General features: G+C 41.3%; 1 protein-coding gene across 2 annotated transcripts in view; it reads left to right on the forward strand.

Moving 5' to 3' along the window:
- The first annotated feature begins 1,367 nt into the window (after positions 1 to 1,367).
- Positions 1,368 to 26,210, forward strand: part of STX7 (syntaxin 7) — a 51,604-nt gene continuing 26,761 nt past the window's right edge. Inside the window, exons 1-2 of one of the 2 annotated variants that reach the window (XM_082855354.1) lie at positions 1,368 to 1,502; positions 6,549 to 6,699. In XM_082855354.1, coding sequence (XP_082711480.1) covers positions 6,615 to 6,699 — 85 coding nt within the window. In that variant the 5' untranslated portion in view covers positions 1,368 to 1,502; positions 6,549 to 6,614. Of the gene's footprint in view, positions 1,503 to 6,548; positions 6,700 to 26,210 lie in introns of those variants that run through there. The other variant, XM_082855355.1, reaches the window with a different exon arrangement.

Consider the following 26,210-nt stretch of genomic DNA (forward strand, 5'->3'; position numbering starts at 1 on the left):
GGGAACATGTGCTGAATGAATTATATGGTAGGAAGAAATCAAGATTCTGAATTAGGTCATCTGGATCTGTGCCTCTCATAATTATTTGTGTGATTTTGATGACATTTCTTTGGGTTTCAGATTTTTTCATCTGTGAAATGAGGAATTAGAGGTAGCTTTTCTGGTAGGCTTTCTCCAGCCTTAATACTCTATGGCTGAAACTATCACCTATTACAAAGGCTGATATATGTATATTATTTGATCACAGAATGTTTTACAAAAACTTATGAATACTGAAAAAAAGATTTTTCACATAAAAATTAGAATTTACACTGTATCTTGACGAAACAGATAACTTGATCACATTGGGCCAATTATTCCTAAAAGTCCACAATCGGCTCTAGCTGAATCATGCTGTCCCTTTCAATGGGGTGTGTGCCTCCTGTTTGGCCAGCCTGCCCACCTCTCTCTTGCCCCCTCTTCACAGACGCAGAGTATAAGTTGTTGCTTATTACCACACTTATACCACAGTTTTCTTCTGGAAAAAATGAGAAACAGAAAAATTTTCTTGTTCCCATTTCTCTCTTAAAAGTAGAAAAATGAAAAATAAACGGAGAGCCTCTTATGTTTCTTATCGTTGGTTGACCTCACTCACTTATGCACATATGTATGTATAATTCCAAACAAACTAGAATTTGCTCATGTGGTACCAGTTCAAAATATTCTGGTTTTAGTTTTTTTTTCCACCTTAGTCCATCTGGACTTTTGATGTCCTGATGATCCTTTCAGAAAATATTATTGCCTTAATACAGACAAAGGCCTAGTTAATTAATTTGGTCTTTCTCTCACCTGAAGCAACTGATGCTTTTTATCTAACAATTACTTTATGTTTGAATATTTATCATGAGAACATTCTCTGCTCTTTTCAAATCCTGTTGAAACTACTTCCTGCCATTCAAGGATGCTTCATATGACTTGAGTGTGCTACGAAAACTTGGTTACTAAGTGGGCACACGGAAATGACTCCACTCATTGTTCCTGCTAGAACTGCGTATTTGCGTTCACATTTTTTAATGGACTTGCGAATATGTTCTACTGAGGTTAAGGGTTGGGAAACAAGACAGGCGTGAGTTGATGGGGCGGGCTGAAGACACGAGTCTAGGGAGGCCGGCATCACCTGATAAAGAAAACAGCTGCTCTCCATTCCCTCCTCTTGTTTTTTACACGCAGGATAAGGCGTTCACCATCTACACGTCAGGCCTCAAAGAACACCTCCCTTGCAGTTTTGCTGGAACCCCTATTCCTTAGCTTAGAACCAGAGGGGGCGGGGAAGGGCCGCTGTCACTCAACCCCGCTGGCCAATAAGAGGAGGGATATCCCCGCCTCCTTCCCAGGGAGGGATTGAGAGCATGCGCAGTGGGCGTTCCAGCGCCTGCACCCATCAGCTGAGGCTCGTTGCTGGCGGCTCTGGGGCCCTTGGGTGGCCGGGGCCAAAGAAGGAGAAGGAAGCCGAGGACGTCGGGGTAAGAGGAGTCTCTGGAGGGGGTGTCCCTGGCTGGGCGCCCCGAAAGCGCGTGTCCCCGTGGCTGCCGCGCCACCTTGTTTGTGCGCGTTGTCAGGTGGCCGCCGCCCTGCGCTTCGCGGCAGGCTTTCGGGAGTCGGAGGGCCGGCGCTGCCCCAGCGCCGGGAGCGCGCTCCTCCCCACGCCCCCCGGGCCGGCGCGGGTGCGCGGTGCAGTCCGGCTGGTGCCGCCGGCCTAGTCAGCCCGGCCCGCCCTGCGCCGGCTGCGCCGCAGCCTCGCCGCCTCCCCCGGCCGCCCCGGCCGCTCTCGCTCAGGCGCACCGGCGGGCTGAGCGCTCCGGGGCGGGGCTGGAGCCCGAGCCGCTCCGGCCCAGCTCAGGAGAACAGCTTCTGCCTCATGCTGTACACGAATTGACCTCTTCCTCTTTTTAAGGCCCGGATTTAGAAAACGCGCTTTAAAGTTCTCCTCCCGAATATAGAAGAACTGAAGATATATATTTCTATAGTAGAGGAACCGTATACGTTTATTCGGAGGCTCATCGTAGTTGGTTTTCTATTTGGCCTGGAGACTTTGACACACTACCTTTCTTTGATCTTTTCAGTACCTGTCCTTAGTTGGTTTGCATTAAGCCCTTTACAGCTACATAAAATATTCCAAGATGCCTCTCCACCCCACCTCAGCCCACCCCTCTTGTTTTTTAGGTTGTTACTTTCTTTAAATTCAGACAAAAAGAAAACAAAAATGCCTTTCCCGTCAAATGCTATATATTTTTTTACTCTCAAGTTTCTTACATTTGCTTGGTTCTTATAGACATACATTAATTTTTGTTTAATTCAGATCAACATATTCTGACCATAATTATATATAATTTAAAGCTTGCTCGGGATCTGGAAGAAAAGGAAATGATTATGAAATGCTGTGCTGTTTAGTAATATTGGAGGTGGACGTTTCTTCAGGGGTTGGCCTGATCGTCCCCCCAGGTCAGAGACTGATAGCAGTGTTCAGCTGTGTCTTGCGATGTGGACACGCCTCTGCTTTGCAGGCCACTTTGAGAAGGTTGTCTCAGACTTGTGACTAGTTAAGAATTATGCTCTAGTTTCAGAGTTAATATGATACCATGTGAACTCATTAACATCTGCATTTTCCTTCAGATATTTTACTTTTGCTCCCGATCTCAAAGTCAATCTTAATTTTGGTTATGATCTCAAACTTTAGCCAGGTGCTGCTGGGTGAGAAATTGTATAAAACACCTGCAGTAAGTCTGAATAAGATTTGCCATAATTCTATTTAATTTGAAAGTTTAGTGTGTGTGAAAGAGTGAAAAATAATTCTCGGTATTGTGGACTAAACCCAAATAGTATAATAGTTTAATGGATGGAGGAGCTGAGCTAATGAATGCAGTTAATGTAGTTTATGTAGAGAATGCTCATGTCTGTTAGGAGAGTGATCACCCTCACATTCGTGGAACATCTTCTATGTCCCTGGCACTGTGGATTCTACAAGAAGATAGCCTTAGATTAATCTCCAAAGTATATAAACAGCTTATGAAGCTCAATATTAAAAAAACAACCCAATCAAAAAATGGGCAGAAGACCTAAATAGACATTTCTCCAAAGAGATATACAGATGGCCAAGAGGCACATGAAAAGCTGCTCAACATCACTAATCATTAGAGAAATGTAAATCAAAACTACAATGAGGTATCACCTCACACTGGTTAGAATGGGCATCGTGAGAAAATCTACAAACAACAAATGCTGGAGAGGGTGTGGAGAAAAGGGAACCCTCTTGCACTGTTGGTGGGAATGTAAATTGATACAGCCACTATGGAGAACAGTATGGAGGTTCCTTAAAAAACTAAAAATAGAATTACCATATGATCCAGCAATCCCACTACTGGGCATATATCCAGAGAAAACCATAATTCAAAAGACACAGGCACCCCAGTGTTCACTGCAGCACTATTTACAATAACCAGGTCACGGAAGCAACTTAAATGCCCATCGACAGATGAATGGATAAAGAAGATGTGGTACATATATACAATGGAATATTACTCAGCCATAAAAAAGAATGAAATTGGGTCATTTGTAGAGACACGGATGGACCTAGAGACTGTCATACAGAGTGAAGTAAGTCAGAGAAAAACAAATATCATATATTAACACATATATGTGGAATCTAGAAAAATGGTACAGATTAACTGGTTTGCAGTGCAGAAATAGAGACACAGATGTAGAGAACAAATGTATGGACACCAAGGGGGAAAGCAGGGGTGGTGATGGTGGTGGTGGGATGAATTGGGAGATTGGGATTGACATATATACACTAATATGTATAAAATAGATTACTAATAAGAACCTGCTGTATAAAAAAAAAAGATAAAATTCAAAAAAAAAAAGAAGATTGTCTTGTCTCTCTCATGTTTATGTTCCAGAGGTAGGGATAGATAATAAATGATATACGAACTAGATCATTTTAAATGGTGATTAGTACTATGATGCAGTAGGTTAGATCAGCAGAGTGACAGTGGTGACTTCTCACTTCAAATCAAAGTGAATATGAAATGCTTCTCTAGCACGTGATGAGACTTTGCTGGGGAAGCGGAGCAGGTCACATGGAGATCATGGGAAGCGCCCTGCAGGGAGAGGAAATGGCACCAAGCAGTAGTCCAAGGCAGCGGTAAGCCTGGGACATCCTGGATCTGAAAGAAGGCCCTGGAGTTCACTGTCTTAGAAATGGTAATATTTACCCTCAGACTGGGTGTGTGTTCTTAGGAAATAGGTGCATTTATTCATTCTACAAATATTTATTAAGCACCTATTGTATATCCAGATGCTGAGAGTAGAGCAGTCCACAAAATAGACCAAAAAAAGAAAAATCAAAACTGAAAACAAAATCCTGCCCTTCTGGGAACTTATCATTTTGGAGCACAGGGTGGAGGGAAGTCCTGAGCTTTATGCTGGTGCTCACCATTAAGAAAGTGAAACTGACTGTTTCTGTTGCTTTATCCACACAGGATTTATAGAGCATGAGATTTATGTTAATGGGAATCTTAAGGATTCTACACTGTGTCCAGTAGCAACTAGGGGTAATGTTTGACACTCAAGATTTCTTTTTAAAATTCCCTCTGTTCTTTTATCTGTGCTCTGAGAAACAGTCTTGAGAAGATTCTCAGTATGAGTGTTGCACCTTGATCCCCCCTTCCCGTCTTTCTCTTTATAGTGTTTGTATATCCTCATAGCAAGCTAATTATTGAGATTTTTGGTGAGCACTGTTCAATAGAACTTTCTGCTGTGATGGAAATGTTCCATACGTGAGCTATCGTAGCCGGTGGCCACACATGTGATAGCTGAACACTTGATAGTGCAGGTATAGATAATGAGTTACTGTTATTCTGAGCAATCAAACTAGGAGTTCTGAATGGGCTTTCGAAAGTATACAGCAAAAGTACTTCAGTGCATCTTAGCTCTGGGCTAGGTGCTGGAGACCGATGTGGAAAGCAGACATCAGAATAACTTGGTTGATGTAGCCTGTGTGCAAAGATCATACACTGTTAAGTCAGTTTATAGTTAGCTGTCTATCTATCTGTTTATATACATATACTTTAAAGTACAGTCAGTTATTTGGATCCTTTATTTCTCATATCTCATCATCAGGAGAGCCAACCACTGTTGTCTTTTAGATATCACTGTTAGCAGAATAAGAGAGAAGAGGTGTAAACTATTTCGGCAGTGTTACCTTGATCCTTGCATGTAGTTATCCCAAGCTGAATTCCTCATCTTCCTTGTGGGTTTAGCAAAACTTCATACAGAGTCTGCAGAAAGGTGATAAATTTGGTTTTTCTGAATTGAGTGGGCTCACCTGTCGTTAATTTTGTTATACAGGGAAGCAACAAGATGGTTTTGTGTTTTCAAAACATAGACTCTAAGATTTAGTTTCAAATTTTAGCTCTTTTCTTACATTAAACATGTTGCTTATTCTCATTATGCTTCAGTTTCTTCATTTGAAAAATCATAATTATTGTTGTACCTACCTCATAAGCTTGGTGGAAGAATCAACTAAGAAAATGTGGAAGTCCTAAACACAATGCTTAGGAAATAATAAGTTAGCTATAGTTAATCTTGTTGAATTTTTCTTTCTCTTCCATCATTCATTCTCTTCCATCTTTTCATTCTTCACTCAGCACTGAGCTGAGGGAATCGCCATTGCACCCCTTCTCTAAGGAAATGCCAGCCAGTCCAACAGTGGCAGCTCTTTGGATGAATGAAGCTTAGTTATCTCACCAGCAGGAACTTTCTCAAATTTAGGCGCTTGAGTAAAGGGAAAACTGGTAGTTTGTAACTGATTGGTTGATTCTCTAAAGGGGGGAAAAGGAGACCATAAAAGAAAACAGGAGAAGGCTTAGACCAGACTTGTTTGAGTTTTGAGGGTTGAGGGAAATGCTACAATACTAAGTGGCAATCAACAGACTGATTATAGTCCCTCTTTGGGGGAGAGAGCAGGCCTCAGCTAATCGTGTGGTTGTGTGGTCCTGATGCAAGGGATCTGATCTGTTGATGCTAGTCCTGTAGATGCAAGAGTGAATCTTTACCTTTCTTCTGTATAGAGTGGGAAAGTTCTTGGTCCCTGGATGTGCAGTATCTTATTTGGATCCTGGCAGCAGGCCCAAATGCTAAGTGTCTTCCCCAAAGTAGAGATTTCCTGTTGCCAGTTCCACTGGCAGCTAAAAGGGCAGTTGGCAAGTTCCTATAGCTTCAAAGGCATATAGACACTAAAGAGAGTTAAGAGTGTGACTCGGAGATGTGGATGTGAGACTCATTTGTGTGTAGGTGTATTTGTGTATGTAGATGGAAGAGCACCCCTAAGAGAGTACATAAATAAGAAAGAGGAACACTTCCTCATACAGTGTGTTTTTGTGAGCTAGATTTCAACCCTAGTAGGATCGTCAAATTTGTACTTGTAACCTCCCAGATCGACAATTTGGAAAGTGTAAGCCAGTAACTTTAAAAATGCAATTATGTGACTTTTCTTTTATGTTATTTAGGTGACTGCTTAGAAAACTGCACAGCCCACAAACAGCTGATGAAATTAGCGAACAAGCAAATCAACTATGTCTTACACTCCAGGAATTGGTGGTGACCCTGCCCAACTGGCCCAGCTTATCTCTTCCAACATCCAGAAGATCACACAATGTTGTGAGTTGAGTTTTTAAATTGACTTCATTGTTTGTTTTCAATTCTTCATTGAAACTTGGTGGAGAGTCAAAAAAGGACAATTAGTGTTCCTCCAAGAGCAGATTTTAAAAGGCTAGACCTCTTTAGAGTAAAGATAAGGAGTAGTTATATTAGAAGAGGTAACACTTAACTGCATTTTTCTGTAGAGTGTCAGGCACCTGATAAACATTCATTAATGAAAGAAAGATTTAAAAGGATAGATACTTAGGTTTGCATTAAAACTGTCAGGTTCTAGATGAGATAAATGAGATTTGATGAAATCTCATAGGTTTGGCACTGGGAAGCACTGTCAAGCACTATCAGTACTCCTCAGAATATATATAAGAAATTAAAAAAAAATCCCTGTAGCAGATTTGAACCTATAGAGTTTTTTAGTTTTTCTTTCTGAATCACAGCTAATCATATACCTAGATTAATCCGGTCATTTTGCGGTCAGTATTTTGGCCCTCTGGGCATGCCTGAACTCTTTCAGAGTGTGTTAATATGTATAGTTTTATTCTTCAGCCTACTTCATTAAGGCTGCTCTCTTTACCAGAATGCTAAACACACTGTGGAACATCTGAAATGTTTTCAGATGACCAACTGTGTTTCTTTAATCATTAACTTCCCAATAATTATTACTCTGCCTGAATGACTGAAATGAGATATCAGTTGTTTTGGAGGCAGAGGGAGTAAAACTAGATTATAGATAGTTCTAAGAAAGTGCTGACCTGCACAGCAGTGTAGGATAACCCTTATCCTGATTTGGGGCAGCTCCTGTTTTCTTTGGCTGTCCTTGGAGGAGCAAGGAGGGGGATAGCGTAGAGGTATCACTTTGTCTGCAGTAGGGTCTATAGGATTGGTACGTCAAGGATTGTTCCAGTTTGTCCTGGGGCACCAGCGTTGGCTGGCTCCACCTTGCTCTTCCTGCTTCAAATTGTTTCCATGGTAGCCAAAAGGGCCTCTCCTTTTTGTGGCTCCCTTGCTGCTGATTAGAAATAGTGCTAGTCTGCCTCAGGCTACTTGTGTGAAAATTATAATTTTAATTTGCACATGTGGAAAATCAGGACCTTTATCCAAGAAAGGAGGCCAGGAGGTCTTTTTCTGTAGGATAGGGCAGGTATCCTGTGTTGGGGAAGCTAAACGGTGTCGGGAATTCTGGGAAGAAGATGAGGAATGACTATAGTGCATGGAGATTACAGAAGCCTTGTGCACTTAGTGGTGTGAAAGATACATGGAGATGTATCTTGGAGATGGTGTGTGAGCTTGAACTGGAAGGAAGGAAGCGTTAACTTCAGTCAAGTTACACTCTCTCAGAAAGAGATCAGTTCATGAAACCAGCCAGATGATATGAGGTAGATTGGACCACAGCTGCATATTCATGGCATAGTTGATAGCTAAGTGTGTGACTACATCGTGGTTTGGGGCAGTCTTGGAGTACATGGGAGGGTGATGATAAGACCTGAAACTCTTGTTTTTAACAGCCTTGTGAAGAGCTGTTAAGGAGACTGGGACTGTTTAACTCTGAGAAGGTACAGTCACCACCTTCGGATATTTGAAGAACTGTCTTGTCTAAAACACAAGAAATGTACTCTACTTGATCACAGAGGCCTCCACAGATGCACGGAAGCAACAGCTTGAGAAAGGAATAAGGGGTTTTGAATAATCCTAGTTGTTGAGGGATAGAATTGTCTACCTCAGGAGCAGTGCAGTCCCTGTTACTAAGTGAACAGCATATGGCGGTGAGATATTTCTCAGGTCTGTAATTAAGACACTGGAATAATGGTTAAACAAATGACTTTTCATTTTTATGTTAAGTCTTTATTCATTCAGCAAATAATTTATAGAGCACCAGCTGTTTGCTAGTCACTGTTTCAGACCCTGGGAATCGAGCAGTAAACAAGATCCACAAGGTCCTGTTCTCCTGTAGTTTCCAGTGTGAGGAGAAACTGATGGTTTAAACATTTAATGAACAACATAATTCCCTATGAAGAAAAAAAAATGAGAGTGATGTGATGAGAGCAAGTGATGAGGGAGAAGCTGCCTTATCTTAGGTGGTTCTCTGAATGTGGAAGAGAAGGGGCTGGTAGTGAGAAAATACTGGGAAAGAGCATTCAGATGGAGGTCACAGCTGGTATTTTTAAAAAGCAGTCCAGAGCTTAGGGTGTTCAGAAAATAGGAAAAATCCAGTGTGGCCGAAGCACAGCACTTGAGGCAAGAGTGGCAGGAGATGAAATCAGAGAGGAGGCCAATCAGGTCACCTAAAACCTTGGAGGCCATGTGGAGCTTAAATTTCGTTCTAAGAGGCAGGGAAGAGACACAATCAGATCTGCACTTTGAAAAGATTACTTTGGCTGCTGCTTAGAAAACAGACTTTGAAGAAATAGAAGGAGAACACACAGGCCATGGCAGGGCTCTGATGAGAGAGATGTTGGCTTGCACCAGGGTGGTAGCAAGGGAGATGGAGAGAAGTGAAGGATGTACTGTGGAGGCACAGACAGCAGGACTTGGTGATGCACGGGGGTGGGGTGAGAGGGAGAGGGGAGCCCAGGATGACTTCATGGTTTTTGCTTTGAGCAACCAAGTGGATGGTGGTGAGTATGTCCTAAGATGGGAAGAACTATAGTTGAGGAGATGTGGGGAGAGTTTTGTTTTGGCCAAGTAAATTTTGAGGTGTCTTTTAAACATCTAAGTGGAGGTGTCAAACATCTAGTTTAGGTGTATGAATTTGGAGATCAGAGTGTCATCAGAATATAAATGGTATTTAAAACCATAGGTCTAAAATAATCACAAAGGAGTGAGTAGAGTTCAGAGAAGAGTGTTGGAGCATTTAAAAAAATGTAGAAGTCAGGAAAGCAGGGAGAAGACACCATAGTCAGGGAAGGAGTGACCAGTGAGGTAAGAAGAAAATCAGGCTCTGCTGGGTTTCCAAAAATTCAAAGAGTGTTTCAAGAATGAGTGAGGCATCATGTGTCTAATGCTGCCAACAGACTGAATGAGATGAAAGCAGAGAATGGGATCTGGCAAACTGGTGTCTTTGAAAGAATAAATCCCTGGATATATGCCAGGGATGCAAAGCTGGTTCAACGACCACAAATCAGGCCATGTGATATACATACACCACGTTAACAAAATGAAGGATAAAAATCATATGATCATTTCAGTAGATACAGAAAAAACATTTGACAAGATTTAACATTCATTTATGATAAAAATTCTCAACCAAATGGGTATAGAGGGAACATACTTCAACATAATAACAGCCATATGTGACGGGCCAGCAGCTAATATCATATTCAGTGGTGAAAAGCTAAAAGCTTTTCCTCTAAGATCAGGAATAAGATAAGGATGCCCATTATTGCCACTTTCATTCAGAAATATTGGAAGTCCTAGACAGAGCATTTAGGCAAGAAAAATAAATAAAAGGCATCCAAACTGGAAAGGAAGAAGTAAAACTGTCACTATTTGTAGAGGACATGATATTATATGGAAAACCCTGAAGACTCCATCAAAAAACTGGTAGAACTAATAAACAAATTTAGTAATGTTGCAGGTTACAAAATCAGTACTTAAAATCTGTTGTGTTTCTCTACACTAATAACAAACTATCAGAAAGAGAAATTAAGAAAATCCCATTTATAATTGTATCAGAAAGGAATAAATTTAACCAAGGTTGTATACTGAAAACTATCAGACATTAAGGAAAGAAATTGAAGAAGACACAAATAAATGAAAAGATATTCCATGCTCATGGATCAGAAGAATTAATATTATGTCCATACTACCCACAGCAATTTATAAATTCAGTGCAATCCCTATCAAAATTACAGTGGTATTTTTCACAGAATAAACAGTCTTAAAATTTGTATGGAACTGCAAAAGACCCTGAATAGCCAAAGCAATCTTGAAGAAAAAGAACAAAGCTGGAGTCATCACCCTCTCTGATTTTAAACTCTTTTACAAAGCTATAGCAATTAAAACAGTGTGGTATTGGCATTAAAGACAGACAGATAGATCAATGAAACAGAATAGAGAGCCCCGAAATAAACCCATGTATATATCATCAGTTAATTTACAGCAAAGCCAAGAATATACAATAGAAAAAGGATAGTCTCTTCAGTAAATCATGTTGGGAAAACTGGACAGCCACATGGAAAAGAATGAAACGGGACCACTGTCTTACACTATACACAAAATTAACTCAAAATGGATTAGACTTGAACATAAGACCTGAAACCATACAACTCCTAGAAGAAAACATAGGTGGTAAGCTCCTTGACATAGATCTTGGCAATAATTTTTTGAATCTGATAACAAAAGTGAAGGCAACAAAAGCAAAAATAAACAAGTAGGACTACATCAAACTAAAAAGTTTCTGCACAACAAAGGAAACCAAAAAGATAAGAAATAACAGGTTCGGTGAGGATGTGGAGAAAAGGGAACCCTTGTGCACTGTCGTTGGGAATGTAAATTGGTTCAGCCACTATGGAAAACAGTGTTGGAGATTCCTCAGAAAATTAAAAGTAGAATTACCATACAATCCAGCAGTACTCTTCCTGGGTTTTTATCCAAAGAAAACAAAAATACTAGATTGAAAACGTATCTGCACTCCCATGTTCATTACAGCATTATTTACAATAGCCAAGATATGGAAGCTACCTAAGAGTCCATGGATAGACGAATGGATAAAGAAGATGTGGTGGGTGGGTGGGTAGATAGATAGATAGATATACACAATGGAATATTATTCAGCCATTAAAAGAAAAAGAATGAAATCTTGCCATTTGCGATAACATGATTAGACCTCAAAGGCATAGTGTTACGTGAAATAAGTCAGAGAAAGGCAAATAACATATAATCTTTCTTATACGTGGAATCTAAAAAAAACCCCAAACCAGAAAAACTAAGTTCATAGGTGTGGAGAACAGATTGGTGGTTGTCAGGGGTAGGGGGTGGGAGAAATGGGTGAAGTGGGGGGGTCAAAAGGTAAAAATATATATATTTTTAATTAAAAAAAAAAGATGGTTCACAAATTTTGATAATTCAAAAAAAGAAGAAAAAAAGGTGGTTTCCTATCCACGTTCCAAGTGTAGATGGAGAGGAGGCAGAAGGACTGACCTCCTCCATTTCAAGAGACTTCCTAGCATCCTACTCACCTCTGCATATATTATTGACCAGAATTTATTTCTTTTTATTTTTATTTGTGTTTTTTTTGCGATACGCGGGCTTCTCACTGTTGTGGCCTCTTCCGTTGCGGAGCACAGGCTCCAGACGCGCAGGCTCAGCGGCCATGGCTTACGGGCCCAGCCGCTCCGCGGCATGTGGGATCTTCCCGGACCGGGGCACAAACCCGTGTCCCCTGCATCGGCAGGCGAACTGTCAACCACTGCGCCACCAGGGAAGCCCCTTGACCAGAATTTAGACAGTCACATGGCTACATCCACTACTAGGAAAGCTGAAAGCATCTTTTAGCTGTATTGCAATGTGCTCACTAAAAATGGGGACTGCTCCACTTGAGAGAGAAAGGAGAAATCAGTATTTAGGAGGCAACTAGTAGATTCTACCATGGAAATACGAAGAGGGTCAAAGAAAAGGTACATTTTTTCCACTACAAAAGAGAGACTCTAGTGAGAGTATACTTGCAAAAGAATTGTCTTTGAAGGTGAGAGGCGATGGGGAATAGACCACTAATGAGTGGTTTGCCTTTTATCTACTGTACAGATTTGGTGCACAGTGTGATGGGTAAAGATGGAAAGTGTCTGTCTGAGTGTTTCTAAATAAAATAGGCAAAGGCATCAGATAGAGAATGGGAGGGAAAGTTGTTAGAAGTTTATGGAAAGAAGAGAAGGTGCATTACTTGTAGTTTTGACAGTTGAGAGAATGGATGTACCAGGGAAACAGAAGCAGAGAAGTGTTGTGTGGCAGTTTGATTACTCATTTGAGGTTTGGGTTCATGAATTTAGTGAAACCAGTCATCACGGTGTATATTTTTAATTCTAAGATTCAATGTTTTTTGTTTTTAGTTTTTTGGTTTTTTTAACATCTTTATTGGGGTATAATTGCTTTACAATGGTGTGTTAGTTTCTGCTTTATAACAAAGTGAATCAGTCATACATAAACATATGTTCCCATATGTCTTCCCTCTTGCGTCTCCCTCCCTCCCACCCTCCCTATCCCACCCCTCCAGGCTGTCACAAAGCACCGAGCCAATATCCCTGTGCCATGTGGCTGCTTCCCACTAGCTATCTACCTTACTACGTTTGTTAGTGTGTATATGTCCATGACTCTCTCTCGCCCTGTCACAGCTCACCCTTCCCCCTCCCCATAACCTCAAGTCCGTTCTCTAGGAGGTCTGCGTCTTTATTCCTGCCTTACCCCTAGGTTCTTCATGACTTTTTTTTTCTTAAATTCCATATATATGTGTTAGCATACGGTATTTGTCTTTTTCTTTCTGACTTACTTCACTCTGTATGACAGACTCTAGGTCTATCCACCTCATTACAAATAGCTCAATTTCGTTTCTTTTTATGGCTGAGTAATATTCCATTGTATATATGTGCCACATCTTCTTTATCCATTCAACCGATGATGGGCACTTAGGTTGTTTCCATCTCCGGGCTATTGTAAATAGAGCTGCAATGAACATTTTGGTACATGACTCTTTTTGAATTTTGGTTTTCTCAGGGTATATGCCCAGTATAAGATTCAATATTTAAATGATGGGAAGTTTAGATTTCGGTAGAGCAAGTTATTGCTAAAAATCTAACCTACCATCCAGTGTGCATTACTGATAAGGGCTATGCAGAAATCACATGGAAGTAAAAGGGAGAAGTGTGAAATTTCAGTTCACTTTTTTCTACATCTGGTAATGCTAATAATACTGGATGTGATTGAATAAGATGGTGCTTTGCACCACATTAGGTGCTTCTCTTCACACTGCATTTGCATCTTTTGAATTTGTGTCAGTACAAATTATCTAATTTTACAAAAGAAATCTAAAGAGAAGGTGCTGTAAGTAAGGTAATCCTCTTGGACTTAGAATATGTGCATCTGTTCAACTAAAGCTAAAGTCTTCCTGAGTACTGCAGTGGGAAAAGTTTATTTTCATTTTAGCTTTGATTAAGATCAACAAAAACTTGTAAAATATTGAGTTGTATGGTTTAATTTATACTAAAAATATATTGAGTTGTATGGTTTAATTTATACCAAAAATAGCAATCAAAAGATTTTTGATTCTTGGAGGAACCCAAGAATAACATTTAGTAAGACTGGAATTTTGTGAGTTTTTAAAATAGCATTCTGGCAGTTCTGTTTTGCAAAGAGTAGGATAGATGAAACAAAATGTTTTTAAACTTAAGTGGTTTTGTTTTCCTGTTAAACTACTTTTTGTTAAAAAAATAACCTATAGTCTTATTGATTTACTTTACTTGTGAAGTATTTAAACCACATTACAATAATGTAATTTATATTAAACATAAAATATTTAAATACTATAAATACATAAATTAAAATATATTAGAAGTAAAATTGTATTAAATAATATCACTTTCTAAGTATAAGTAATAAACAGATGTTATAAATTAGAACTTTATTAGAGATTTCTCTGTGGAGCATTTAAAACGGTTAAGAAACTATTTTTATCCTAGGGGAGAAAGTGTTCTGTTGACTCTGAGTCGGCAAGGTGTCTGTGCTCCATCGTTTTCCCTGGCGTTGACAGTATTCTCTGTCACTGGCCCTAACACAGCATTAAATCTTTCTCAACCCAGTGCTCCAGGCAACCATTCCCAATAGACTGGAGTCGACATCTAAATAAAACTGATTGTTATCCAAGGTCTAGAAGATCATAGTGCATCAAAGACATGCTTAGATTTAGTTCTCAAACTTCAGATTTAGTTCTCAAGGTTTTTTTTTTAAGTACCATTTTCATTAGTATGTGGAAAGGAGATATACACTCATTTACCTTTTTTTTTTTTTTAACATCTTTACTGGAGTATAATTGCTTTAGAACGTTGTGTTGGTTTCTGCTGTATAACAAAGTGACTCAACTTTATGCATACATATATCCCCATATCCCCTTCATTTACCCTTTAACATCCGTCTGTATTTTGTTTGGAGACAGGCTCCTACCTGTGACATATAGGACAAGGATAAGCAAGCCTCTGTGGGTTGAAAATGCTGAGCCTATTATATGAGGTGAACCAGAGTAGGGTATTTCACAGGGGCCCTTCATCCTGGAACAGACACACACAATACAGAAAAATGGATTTGGGACACACGGAACACACAGAAAGAACTCGTGTTTTTGAAGGAAGCAGATAAATATATTGAAATCCATCACATAATTAAACATTGTTTTTTTTTTAACTTAAAAAAAATAGAAGCATATTATATATATTGAGTTGTATACCAATTATTAGTATATAGCTCAGTGAGTTATGTTACAACACCACACATGTCAGGAAATAGAATATTACCAGCCCCCTGAAGCCCTTCTCATGCTTAGAGCCCCCTCCATACTCTCCAGATGTAACCAGTGTCCCGACTTCTAATGTCATTGATTAATGTTCCTAGTTTTTAACTTTGTCTAATGGAATCAAGAAATATGTTTTATATTGAAGTTCTTTCTCCCATTAGGTTTGTGCAGTTCATCTGTGTTGTTGCAGGTGGCTGTCAGTCATTTGTTTTCATTACTGTATTCGAGTATACCACATCTAGTTATTCTTTCTACAGTTGGTGGACATTTGGAGTGTTTCTGTATTTTTGCTTTGTTTGGTTTTGTTTTTTGCTTTTATGGACAATGCTGAACATTCTTGTATGTTCTTTTATTTCATATGTGTGTCTAGGAATTGGGTTGCTGGGTCATAGGATATGTGTATGTTCAGTTGTAGATACAGGTAAACAGTTACCTAAAGTAGTGGTTCCAGATTGTACTCCCACCAGCCAGGGTATCAGAGTTTGTGTTGCTCCAAATCCTTGCCAGCATTTGCATTTATAGTCTTAAATTTCAGTGTGTCCCACTGTGATGTATATTGCAATTCCCTGATTAGAATCAGACTTCCAGAATGTAGCTGAGCTAAGAAAATCAATGGGACAATAGGAAAAGTTTCTAATTAGGCACGCTGTATGTGCGTGCTTGCTCGTGTCCCGAAATCACATCCAGCAGCAGTGTGGCCTGAGTAAGTTGTTTTACCTTCCAAGCCATGATTTTCTTACGTATTTTTTCTGTGGGCCGGATTATGGTCTGTACCAACTTTAACAGGCTATAATTTTAACCAAGTTAAAGTTGTAAAAAATCCTGAAAGCTCTTCTGACATATGCAGGATTATTCTCTTTGTTATTAAGAAACCAGTTGCCATATCTGGACCCATCATGCATGCTTTTAAACTCCCGTAATGGAAACAGTCATTCACAAGTTAGCCACAAGTGGAGTTCCACTAAGAGTTACATATCTAAGTATTAGGAGGTGGGAGAGTTGCGGTCACAAGGGATTCTGGAGTGAATCATGTCAGAAGTAACTAAGTTATGAATTGCAGGAAATTGATAGATAGAAATAACCACAGCTGACCATGAAACACAGTCGTTGAGATAAAATTTTCCCATACATACATATTATAGTAAATCTTACCAGTGCTAATGAGAACTCTGGCATTTGAGTATTGGTTTAAAGAATAATGTAAAAGAGGGCTTCCTTGGTGGCGCAGTGGTTAAGAATCTGCCTGCCAATGCAGGGGACACAGGTTCGAGCCCTGATCTGGGAAGATCCCACGTGCCGCGGAGCAACTAAGCCCGTGCGCCACAACTACTGAGCCTGTGCTCTAGAGCCCACGAGCCACATCTACTGACCCCGCATGCCATAACTACTGAAGCCCGCGTGCCTAGAGCCTGTGCTCCACAGCAAGAGAAGTCACCGCAATGAGAAGCCCGTGCACTGCAACGAAGAGTAGCTTCTGCTCGCAGCAACTAGAGAAAGCCCGTGTGCAGCAGCGAAGACCCAATGCAGCCAAAATAAATAAATAAATAAAATGTATTTTAAAAAAAGAATGAAAAAGGAAGATAGAGAGTGGCTAAAAGCTAGCCTTTGGAAAATGAACCCAATAGATCCATTGGTAACTTTATAAAATATACTCAGCGGAAGGTGTAAGTGCAGAAGTTTTCTGCTTTTTAGCAGAAATATGCATGATATGTCATATGTGCTTATGTGTGTGTTCCGGAAGATTTGAGAAGTCAGAACTTTTTAGAGGGGCATAAAATGTGTGAACTTAAGCCCATGTTATAAAGGTTAAGAGAAGGTGACTGAAAAAGGTCTGTGTTGAATCTTAATTGTTTTATTTTTTATCGTTTATCTCCTATAGATTAAAGTTGTTGGTCCAACACAGACTTCTTTAGATTTGAAGTAAATATTATTGGTTTCTCTGTGTTGCAATTAGCTTCTCATTCTGTGTGCGTCCTTTTATTGTTTATTAGGCAGGATCAGTGCTTGGCTCTTGTCCCTGTAAGGTCTTTAGGACTTTGAGAAGAAAAATAAAATCTCTACAAAAGCTTGAGCCCTTTTGTTGTTATACTTTTGAGAATGAATGCAGTTCTTTTAACTACAGTCTGGTGAAAGGGACACTAGTTTTGCACCTTAACACATGACTGCAGAAAAGGGAAGCTAGTATCATTGAGTTCTCCTTTTTGGTTGCCAGGGCAAATTTTCTTTAACAAAAGAACTTCAGTCCTGAGAAGTTAATGAATTGACTGGAACTGTGTATTTACCCAGGAATTGGAGGTGTTACCTTTTGTTTCCTGGGGTGGTCTGGTGGACAGGAAGGCAGTTTACAGAGGGAAAGGAGTTGAAAACGTGTTCTCTCTCTCTTTCCCTCCTCTCCTCCCTCCCCTAAAACGCCCTTTGTTATATCTACTTCTGACGTCACATGTCTGAAAATACCTGGTTGAATTTTTTCCCCTTGAGGAGAAAAGCTTTAATAGCTTTCATTTCATTGTTGTGATTCTCTTCATGCCTAAGGTGTTGACATAGAACAGAGCTAGGAGTGGAAATTAATGTCATATCCAAGGGAATTTGAACAGAGAACAACCATCCTTTCTTCTCTCTGGTGATTTTTCCTACATGACTGAACACGAGTGCTGTTTATGACTGAATACTTTCTGTTTGTTTTATGAACTAAAACTTTAAAATATGCTCCAGGGAGCTCTGTCCCTCACTGCTCCTATATGTGAACCATCTACATGCCTCTGTCCTGAACATGAATTTTCTTACCGTTGGTTACAACCCCAATCCCTAGTACTGTGTGTCTTTGCTCCCCATTTGCAACCTAAGTGTACATCCTATTGGTTCTCCCTGTAAAATTTGTCCATTTCTCTCCATCTCTGCTGTCACCACCTAGGTCCCAGCTGCTGCTCTTTCTTCTCGGCATGACTGTAGCCTCCAAAATGTTCTCCCTGCTTCCATTCCTGCCTGTCTACAGTCTATTCTCCATACTATAGCCCAGGTGAACAATCAGTCAGACCATGCCATCTCACAGCTGGAAACTCTGCAGTGATTCCCGTGGCACTCACAATCTGATGTAAATCCCCACCATGCCTCACAACACCCTCCAGATCTGATCCTGCCCCCATTTGCCAACTCCTACCACTCTCCCCTTTGCAGCTGCAAGATTTCAGATTTCAGCCACGTTGGCTGCCTTTCTGCTGCTTGAACAGTTGAGCTCCTTCTTACCTCAGGGCCTTTGCGCTTACTTTTCCTCTGCTTCAGACATCTTACCGAATCTTCACACAGTTGGCTTCTCCTTGGCTTTTAGGTCTTAGCCCAGAGGTCACATCCTTAGAGATGTTTTCCCTGACCTATCATTTTTGTTCCTCCACTCATTCTTTTTCTCATTAACCAGTTTTTTGTTTGTTTGTTTTTTGCGGTACGCAGGCCTCTCAGTGCTGTGGCCTCTCCTGTTGCAGAGCACAGGCTCCGGACGCGCAGGCTCAGCGGCCATGGCTCACGGGCCCAGCCGCTCCACGGCATGTGGGATCTTCCCGGACCGGGGCACGAACTAGTGTCCACTGCATCGGCAGGTGGACTCTCAACCACTGCGCCACTAGGGAAGCCCAACCAGTTTGTTTTTGTAATGCCTTTGATCAGTAAATTAAACTACCACATTTGCCTACTTATTTTCTGCATTCCCTACTAGAATGGCGGCTCCTGAAGAGAAAGGGCTTAATATACCTTGTTCACAGCTCTGTATTGTAAGAACAGTGCCTGGCCATGAGTCAGCCCTTAATAAAATTGGAGTGAATGACCTCAAGTAGGTTACCCAATGTATCTAAACTACATTTATCTATTTTCAACAAGTAGGGATAAGTGTGCCTCGCATGTAGTAACCATTATAAGTTTATTTCTTTTCTTTCCTTTGACCTTATGGCAGCAATCTCCCCTCACTCATTTGGTAATGAGATGCTGGCTTGTGAATTCTTTTGTATTTCATCTTTATAATTTTTTTTAAGTGCCAGCATTTTTTTCCCTTAACTACCGGGGTCTGTAATCTCTTCTGTGGCTGGGGATCGTACCTTTATGCAGAATTATATCTCTCAAGAGTTTTGCATACAGGTGCTAGTAAGGATTTATTGGATGATGAAGGATAGAACAGAAAGGATAGAATAGAAAATTTCAAAAAAGAGAATGTTGTGATTCCAAGATGTGACACTGGAGGGAAGGAACATGGTTTGAGAAGATGGGAAGCTCTCAGAAATCCTGACTGCAATGTGAAATCACCTGAATGAGGAAGAAACAAGTTATATAAAGAAATCTCAGTGCTCGCTTCAGCAGCACATATACTAAACATGGAACAATACACAGACGATTAGCATAGCCCCTGCAGAAGGATGACATGGGGGAAAAAAAGAAGAAAAATCTTAAAGGAAAGGCACGTTACCTTTCTACCTTTCTGTGAGCCCAGTTCTGAAAAAGAAGCAGTTGTTGAATGTGAATAATGGAAAGAGAGAGGGGAGAGAAGGGTACAGAAATCACACTATGATCCATTGATACACACAGCATTTGGAAGTACTAGGAACACTTCTGGGGGGCTGGGATTGCTGCTTCAGATAATTGAAGGGGCGTCAGGTGGAAGAGGGTCACCCTTCCTTCTGTATGATATTAAGGAGGGCAGTTAAGAGATGAGTAGAAAGAAGTTGCAGCAAATATGAGTGGTCCTTCCAGCAGGGCTTTCCAAGGATGCTGTGGACTGGTACAAGTTACTCATTCATACAGGTGTTTGAGCTTAGGTCAAACATACTTAACAGGTATCTTTTTACTCATTAGTACTGTTTTTTAACCTTCCTCTCACATAAGCACTGTCAGGGTCCTTGTTATGGACTGAATTTCGTCCCCCCAAAATTCGTATTGTTGAAGTCCCAATCCCCAGTGTGACTGAATTTGGAGATAGGGCCTTTATAGAGGAAATTAAGGTTAAGTGAGGTCATAAGAGTGGGGCCCTAATCCAGTATGACTGGTGTCCTTAAGAGGAGAGACACCAGGGACGCCCAGGCACAGAGAAAAGGCCACATGAGGACACAGTGGGAAGGAGGCCATCTGTAAGCCAAGGAGAAGCCTCAGGAAAAGCCAGCCCCACTGGCACCTTGACCTTCCAGCCTCCGCCCAGAACTGTGAGAAAATAGAATTCTGTTGTTTAAGCTACTAGTCTGTGGTATTTTGTTATGGCAGACCTCACAAACTAAATACAGCCCTGCATTCCTTGGCATGACGCACTGGGATTTAAAGTTATGGGAAACCCAGATAATGGTGAAGTTTGCTTTTGAATCCCGAGATTCTACAGTTTGTTGTAACTAATTGTATTTCAAAAGTAATGTGCACTCCTGTGCTTAGGAAGATATTATTGATCACATGATACAGAATGGAAGAAGAGATATTTATTTTAACTTCTTTTGACTTTTATGAAAAACTCAAGATTCCGAAAGATGTTTTCCCTTACTAAATAGCACATTAAGAAGAATAGTTAATGCATAATAATATAGAAATACCTTTATTAAACATGCATTAATTATAAGATTTGCTTCTATTTGAAGCGACTACTGATAATGATCATAAAGATAAGTCAGGACTGACAGTGTGACATCAGTTGTTTTTTCAGCACTTATCTACCAAAATCTCTTACCTGTCAGAGTGTTTTTCCTCAATGGCAACCTGAGGAAAACAGCATTAAAGTCAACTTGCATATTCTTTTCTTTAGTAGCAAATCTAAATGATTCCAGAAATATTTATACATAATTACCTTCTTTCTTTTTTAATGAAAATAGGATAATACTATACCTTTTTTTTTTTGCTGCTTGTTTTTTCTCTCTTCTATGTTGCTTGCATAATTTGTTATTATATGAATTTGCCATACATCTCAAACGTCTGTGTTTTTTTTGTTTTTGTTCGGTTTTTTTTTGGTTTGTTTTTTAGTTGTGAGTTAAGTTTTATTTGGGGCAAAATGAGGATTGTAGCCCCGGAGACAGCATTTCAGATAGCTCTAAGAAACTGCTCAGGAGTCAAACCTCTGTTAATGGACATTTTATCCTAAAATTATATGTTTAAAAGTTGAGGAGCGGGCTTCCCTGGTGGCACAGTGGTTGAGAGTCCGCCTGCCGATGCAGGGGACACGGGTTCATGCCCCGGTCCGGGAAGATCCCACATGCCGCAGAGCGGCTGAGCCCGTGAGCCATGGCCGCTGAGCCTGCGCATCCGGAGCCTGTGCTCCGCAACGGGAGAGGCCACAACAGTGGGAGGCCCGCATACCGCAAAAAAAAAAAAAAAAAAAAAGTTGAGGAGCTTACTGTTTATGCTGCCTCCCAAATGAATCCTTCCTCTGAGTTCTGTATAAGTAAAATGTGGTGCTGATTATACCATAAAAATTTTCATATATATGTTTCCAGACTCTTATTTAAAAATTAATTTAACTATTGTTAGCTTTTTCCACTATAAATATATTCAATATGCTCAGTAATTGTATTACAGAGTGGCTTCTCTTATTAAATAAAGTTTGTGGTCAGTTGTGTAACTGCTGCTCAGCTGCCCCGTGATGCTGCCTGTGCGTACAGTTCAGTTGTCTCAGTGCTGGTGTGAGAGCGGGACAACAAAACTCAGGCTGGGCTGTTTAGTTTTGGTTTCCTGGAATGGTTTTGACAATTCTTGTCCTCATCTCTTTGACGCTTTTTTGTTGTTTTTCACCAATTAATAAGCAATATTTTTCATTAAAGAGTATATTGCCGTTTATACTTACTCCAGTCTGGGTGTTTTCTTAAAGCAGTTATTAATTGGTTTGCATATTAATTGATTTGGAAGAAACCAACGGTCATACAAAATGGTGTTCTGTAAGTCTTGGGACATTTCCTTTTCGAGTCATCTTTCTTGTTATAGTGTCATTATCATGATCATTATTTGAAGAAACCATTGTTGCAGTAGCATATTACTCATATTGAGTATGGCCACCAACTTCTCTGGAATAGTTTGTTCTTCATCCCATTTAACGTCCCAAGAGAATGCCTGCAGACATCACCAAGATCCCCTCGTAGCCTGTGGATTATTATTTTTCTACTGGGGAATGTGGAAGCCTTTAGCTAAAAATCCAGCTAAGGCCTGTTTACTTGGCAGTGCTCAGAGCACTGCCTTTCTGCTGAGGTGGGGGAGGAGAGCTGGGCAGCGTGGCCCAAATGCATCCAGTGACTTTAGTTGTAGAGTATTGCCTGTACACCCTGCTTTACTCAGAAATCTCATTCTGAAAACAAAAAATCTCATTCTGGAAGATATGTATGTAGGTTAGTATCTTTTAGCTCTCTTTGCTAACTGTTTACTCTGTGCCTCGTATTTGGTATTTTGAATCTGTTTTTTGTACATTGTTATTTGATCTTCTGGCCAACTCTGTCAGATGAGAAATTTTAGGTTTGAAGTGGTTAAGTCACTTGCTCAAGTTCATATAACTATTATGGAGAGGCTGGCACTTGAACCCAGGACAGTCTGATTCACATAACACTATGCATTTGGATCATGTTTTATATTGTACCAGGTCATTGTGCATTTATGTGCATTCATTCATACCATGAGTATTAAGCATCTGTGATGTGCTAGGCACCGTCTGGATGCCAGAGATATTTCAGTGAATAAAACAAGCAAAATACCTACCTTTATGGAGCTAACCTTTAGTGAGAGAAGACAGACAGAAAATAAATAAGTAAATAGTGTATGGGAAGGAGGTGTTAAGTGTTATGAGAAGCACCCTGACGAAAACATAACAGTGGGGATCTGGTATCCTGGAGAGGGGACTGCATTTCTAAATGGGATACACAGGGAGCCAGGATAGGCCTTACTGAGGAGATGATAGTTGTACATGTATTTAAAGGAAGTAAGGGAATGCACCCTTCAGTATCTAGGGAAAGAATGTTCTAGATGGGGGGATAGCAGGTACAGGGGCCCTGAGGAGGGAGCCTGCCTGGGTGTTGGAGGAGTGGAAGAGGGGTCAGTGTGTGCAGAGCACAGAGAGGGCAGAGTAGGGGCTGGGGGGGGGGGGCGCTGGGGGGTGCCTTACAGGCTATCGCAAGAATTCAGGCTTCTACTCTGGGTAGAACCAGCCTTTTGAGCATGTAAACAAATGGAAAGTCGATACATAGATAGGAGGATGTTCTCATCTAGTCAGCATTACACTTTATTTTCTCTCTGTGTAATAGAACTCAGAAGGATTCATTTGTAGAGACAGCATAAATGGTTAAGTTCCCCAACTTTTAAACCTATAAACTTAGGATAAAATCTCCATTAACAGAGGTTTGGTTAAATGACGTATGGCACAGTCACATAATAGAGGAAGCACAGTGTTGGTCTTAACTAGAGTTTTGGATTTGTCAAGTGGTTAAGGTAAGTGGAGAGAGGGGCTTGAGGGGATATAAGCAAGAGAGTGAAGATGATGACATTTAAGCTGACTGTGGCGTTTAAATTGGGTCAGGAGGCAAGCGAAGACATGGCGGGAAGGGGAGGTCATGCGAGGGAAAGTGGCAAAGTGGCAGGACCAAAGGATGCTAGATCCTGGGTGGGTCAGAGGCTCATTGGGTCAGGGTGCCAGTGGGAGAGAGCTAGACATACAGGAGGTGGTGATTTGTCAGTGGTGTGTATGAAACTAAGGTTATGGAGGAGTTACGGTTGCTGGTAATGAGAAGGCATTTGGTAAGATCTTGGAGTGTGTGATTACGGGAGGGTGGAGGACAAGATCATTTGGAGAAAAGCGTGCAAAGAAATGAGGCCAGGATGGTGGCAGGATTATCAGCATGGGTATTGAAATCACTAGGAGTTGAGAGAGGATGTGACAGTGACATTGAGCTAGGAGCTAAAGCCATCAGCAATTCAAGGGCTGTGGCCTGAGCAACCCAAAATGGCAACAACTGTTAACGGGGCTCATGCTTTCTGTGCATCTAATCTTTTCTTTCATTTCTGAATTTGTCTTTCTCTTTTCTTCCCTGAGTTCCTCTAGTTTCTGCTTCGCTGCTGCCTATTATCTGGCCATCTTGTCTATGAGCTGTTTTGTGATTTTCCTTTAAAATTGCAATTGCCTCACTGAGTTAAAACAAAAAAAGGGTGCTATTTTGGGTTATAATTTTCACCTTATCCACTTCCGTGGCAACATTTTTTCCTGCTGCATTTTCTTTGTAGCGAGTTTTGCTGTTCTTTTCCACAGTTTTATATAATCTTTTGCATGGCTGCTCTTTCTGTTCTCTTGGTTGTTGTTCAGTGGAGTGAGCTTGCTTTTCCTGGCAGGAGACAGCTGTGAAGGGAGAGGGTGCCCAGGCTGTGCCCTCGGGCTCCTTCCTCTCTGCACTGCCCTGAGGCACTGTTTCTTTCCCCCTCTGCCTCTCAGAACCTAGCCTGACTTAGGAGAGTTCCCCCTCCAGTCCAGACATACCCCTGTCACTCCATTGGTTCCCCAGTGCATAAGCCATCCCCTTCCTCTTAGGGAAAGGTGACACTTTCAGAGATGAGCAGCCTGGGGCCCCGAGCATGATCCAAGCCTCTGCTCTCCACCTCGCTCAGCAGAGTGTCTGCTTCCTGTCAGCCCTGCCCCGGTCCCCCTTGGGAATCACCATCATCTCCTGGTGGCGCACACTTGCTGGTGACATTTTGGCGCTCTGCCTCCCCTATTCTCCTCTGCAGCACCCCTGTTTCCTATCCCATCCCCATGGCTTCCCACTCACGATCTGCTCTTTTCTGTTTCTTCTGGCCACATGTACATATTTTTGAGAATTCTTTTGTGGTCTTAATTTCTCTGAAAATGTAGCTTACATGGGTTTTCTTTTTTCCTGCCTCTCTGTTCTATATGGCTTGAGGAGGGAAGAAGAGGGAAGATTCAGGAAAAAACTTGTACCATGTTCCTATAGGAAGCAGAAATCCACTTGCAGTGTTTTAGCAAAAACATGTGAGCAGCAGGGCCTTGCAAGTGAAACTGATTAGAGGGCTTCCCTGGTGGCGCAGTGGTCGAGAGTCCTCCTGCAGATGCGGGGGACACGGGTTCGTGCCCCGGTCCGGGAAGATCCCACATGCCGCGGAGCGGCTGGGCCCGTGAGCCATGGCCGCTGGGCCTGCGCGTCCGGAGCCTGTGCTCCGCAGCGGGAGAGGCCACAACAGTGAGAGGCCCGCATACCGCAAAAAAAAAAAAAAACTGACTAGAAATTCGGACTGAGATAAACAGTTGAGGAATCACTGCCATATGAGCTGGAGGTGAACTTCCTCACATGGCTAATACTCAGGCTGCTTTTGGAGCAGACTGTCGGGCCATCCGGTGGATGACAGGAAGGAAACTCATCCAGGAGGTGAGGAGGGCCAAGGAGGGCTCAGGAAGGCTGGAGAACCGCAAGGAGTAAGGCTGCCCCGCTGGCAAATCCCCCTGTGTTAGCTGAGTACACAGATCACCTACTCAAGGGGCCACGTCCTCCTCTTGACCTCTGTTACTCCCGATTCTCGACTCTCTCTGAGCAGGTCAGCTGAGCAGGGCCACATGATAAGATGTTAGGACTGAACATCTTTGCTAAGACAGAGCTTGCAGTGTTCTGGCCATCTTGGAAATCCGAAGTACTGTTTACATACAGTTTTCAAATGGCTTGTTTTTGCACTTTGTTCATTTTTAAGAATCATGACTTTAGATTTAACTCTTTATTAGTCTACAGTAGCTTTAAAATGCCCTAAATTTCTACTCTGTTAGCCTGTGTGCCTTTCTCCCTCTAAGTATTTGGAAAGAAAACCAATGAGAAATTTAAAATTAAATGTGTTCTAAATGGAAGATTGCTTCATGGAAGCAGGACTTGCCTGCAAGTGTTGGAGTGCCAGGAAGGAGGGCACAGTAAACCAGCAGGCTTGGCCCCGAGGCGCAGGCTTCACCTGAGCTTCTCAGCTCAAGACTCATCCTTTAGAAGATCCTTCAGTTTCCTCCCCACCGTTCACATCAGTTCTTTTACCCACAGAGAAGATAAGC

This window comes from Leucopleurus acutus, assembly GCF_964270905.1.
Source record: "Leucopleurus acutus genome assembly, chromosome: 15".
Taxonomy (NCBI): Eukaryota; Metazoa; Chordata; class Mammalia; order Artiodactyla; family Delphinidae; genus Leucopleurus; species Leucopleurus acutus.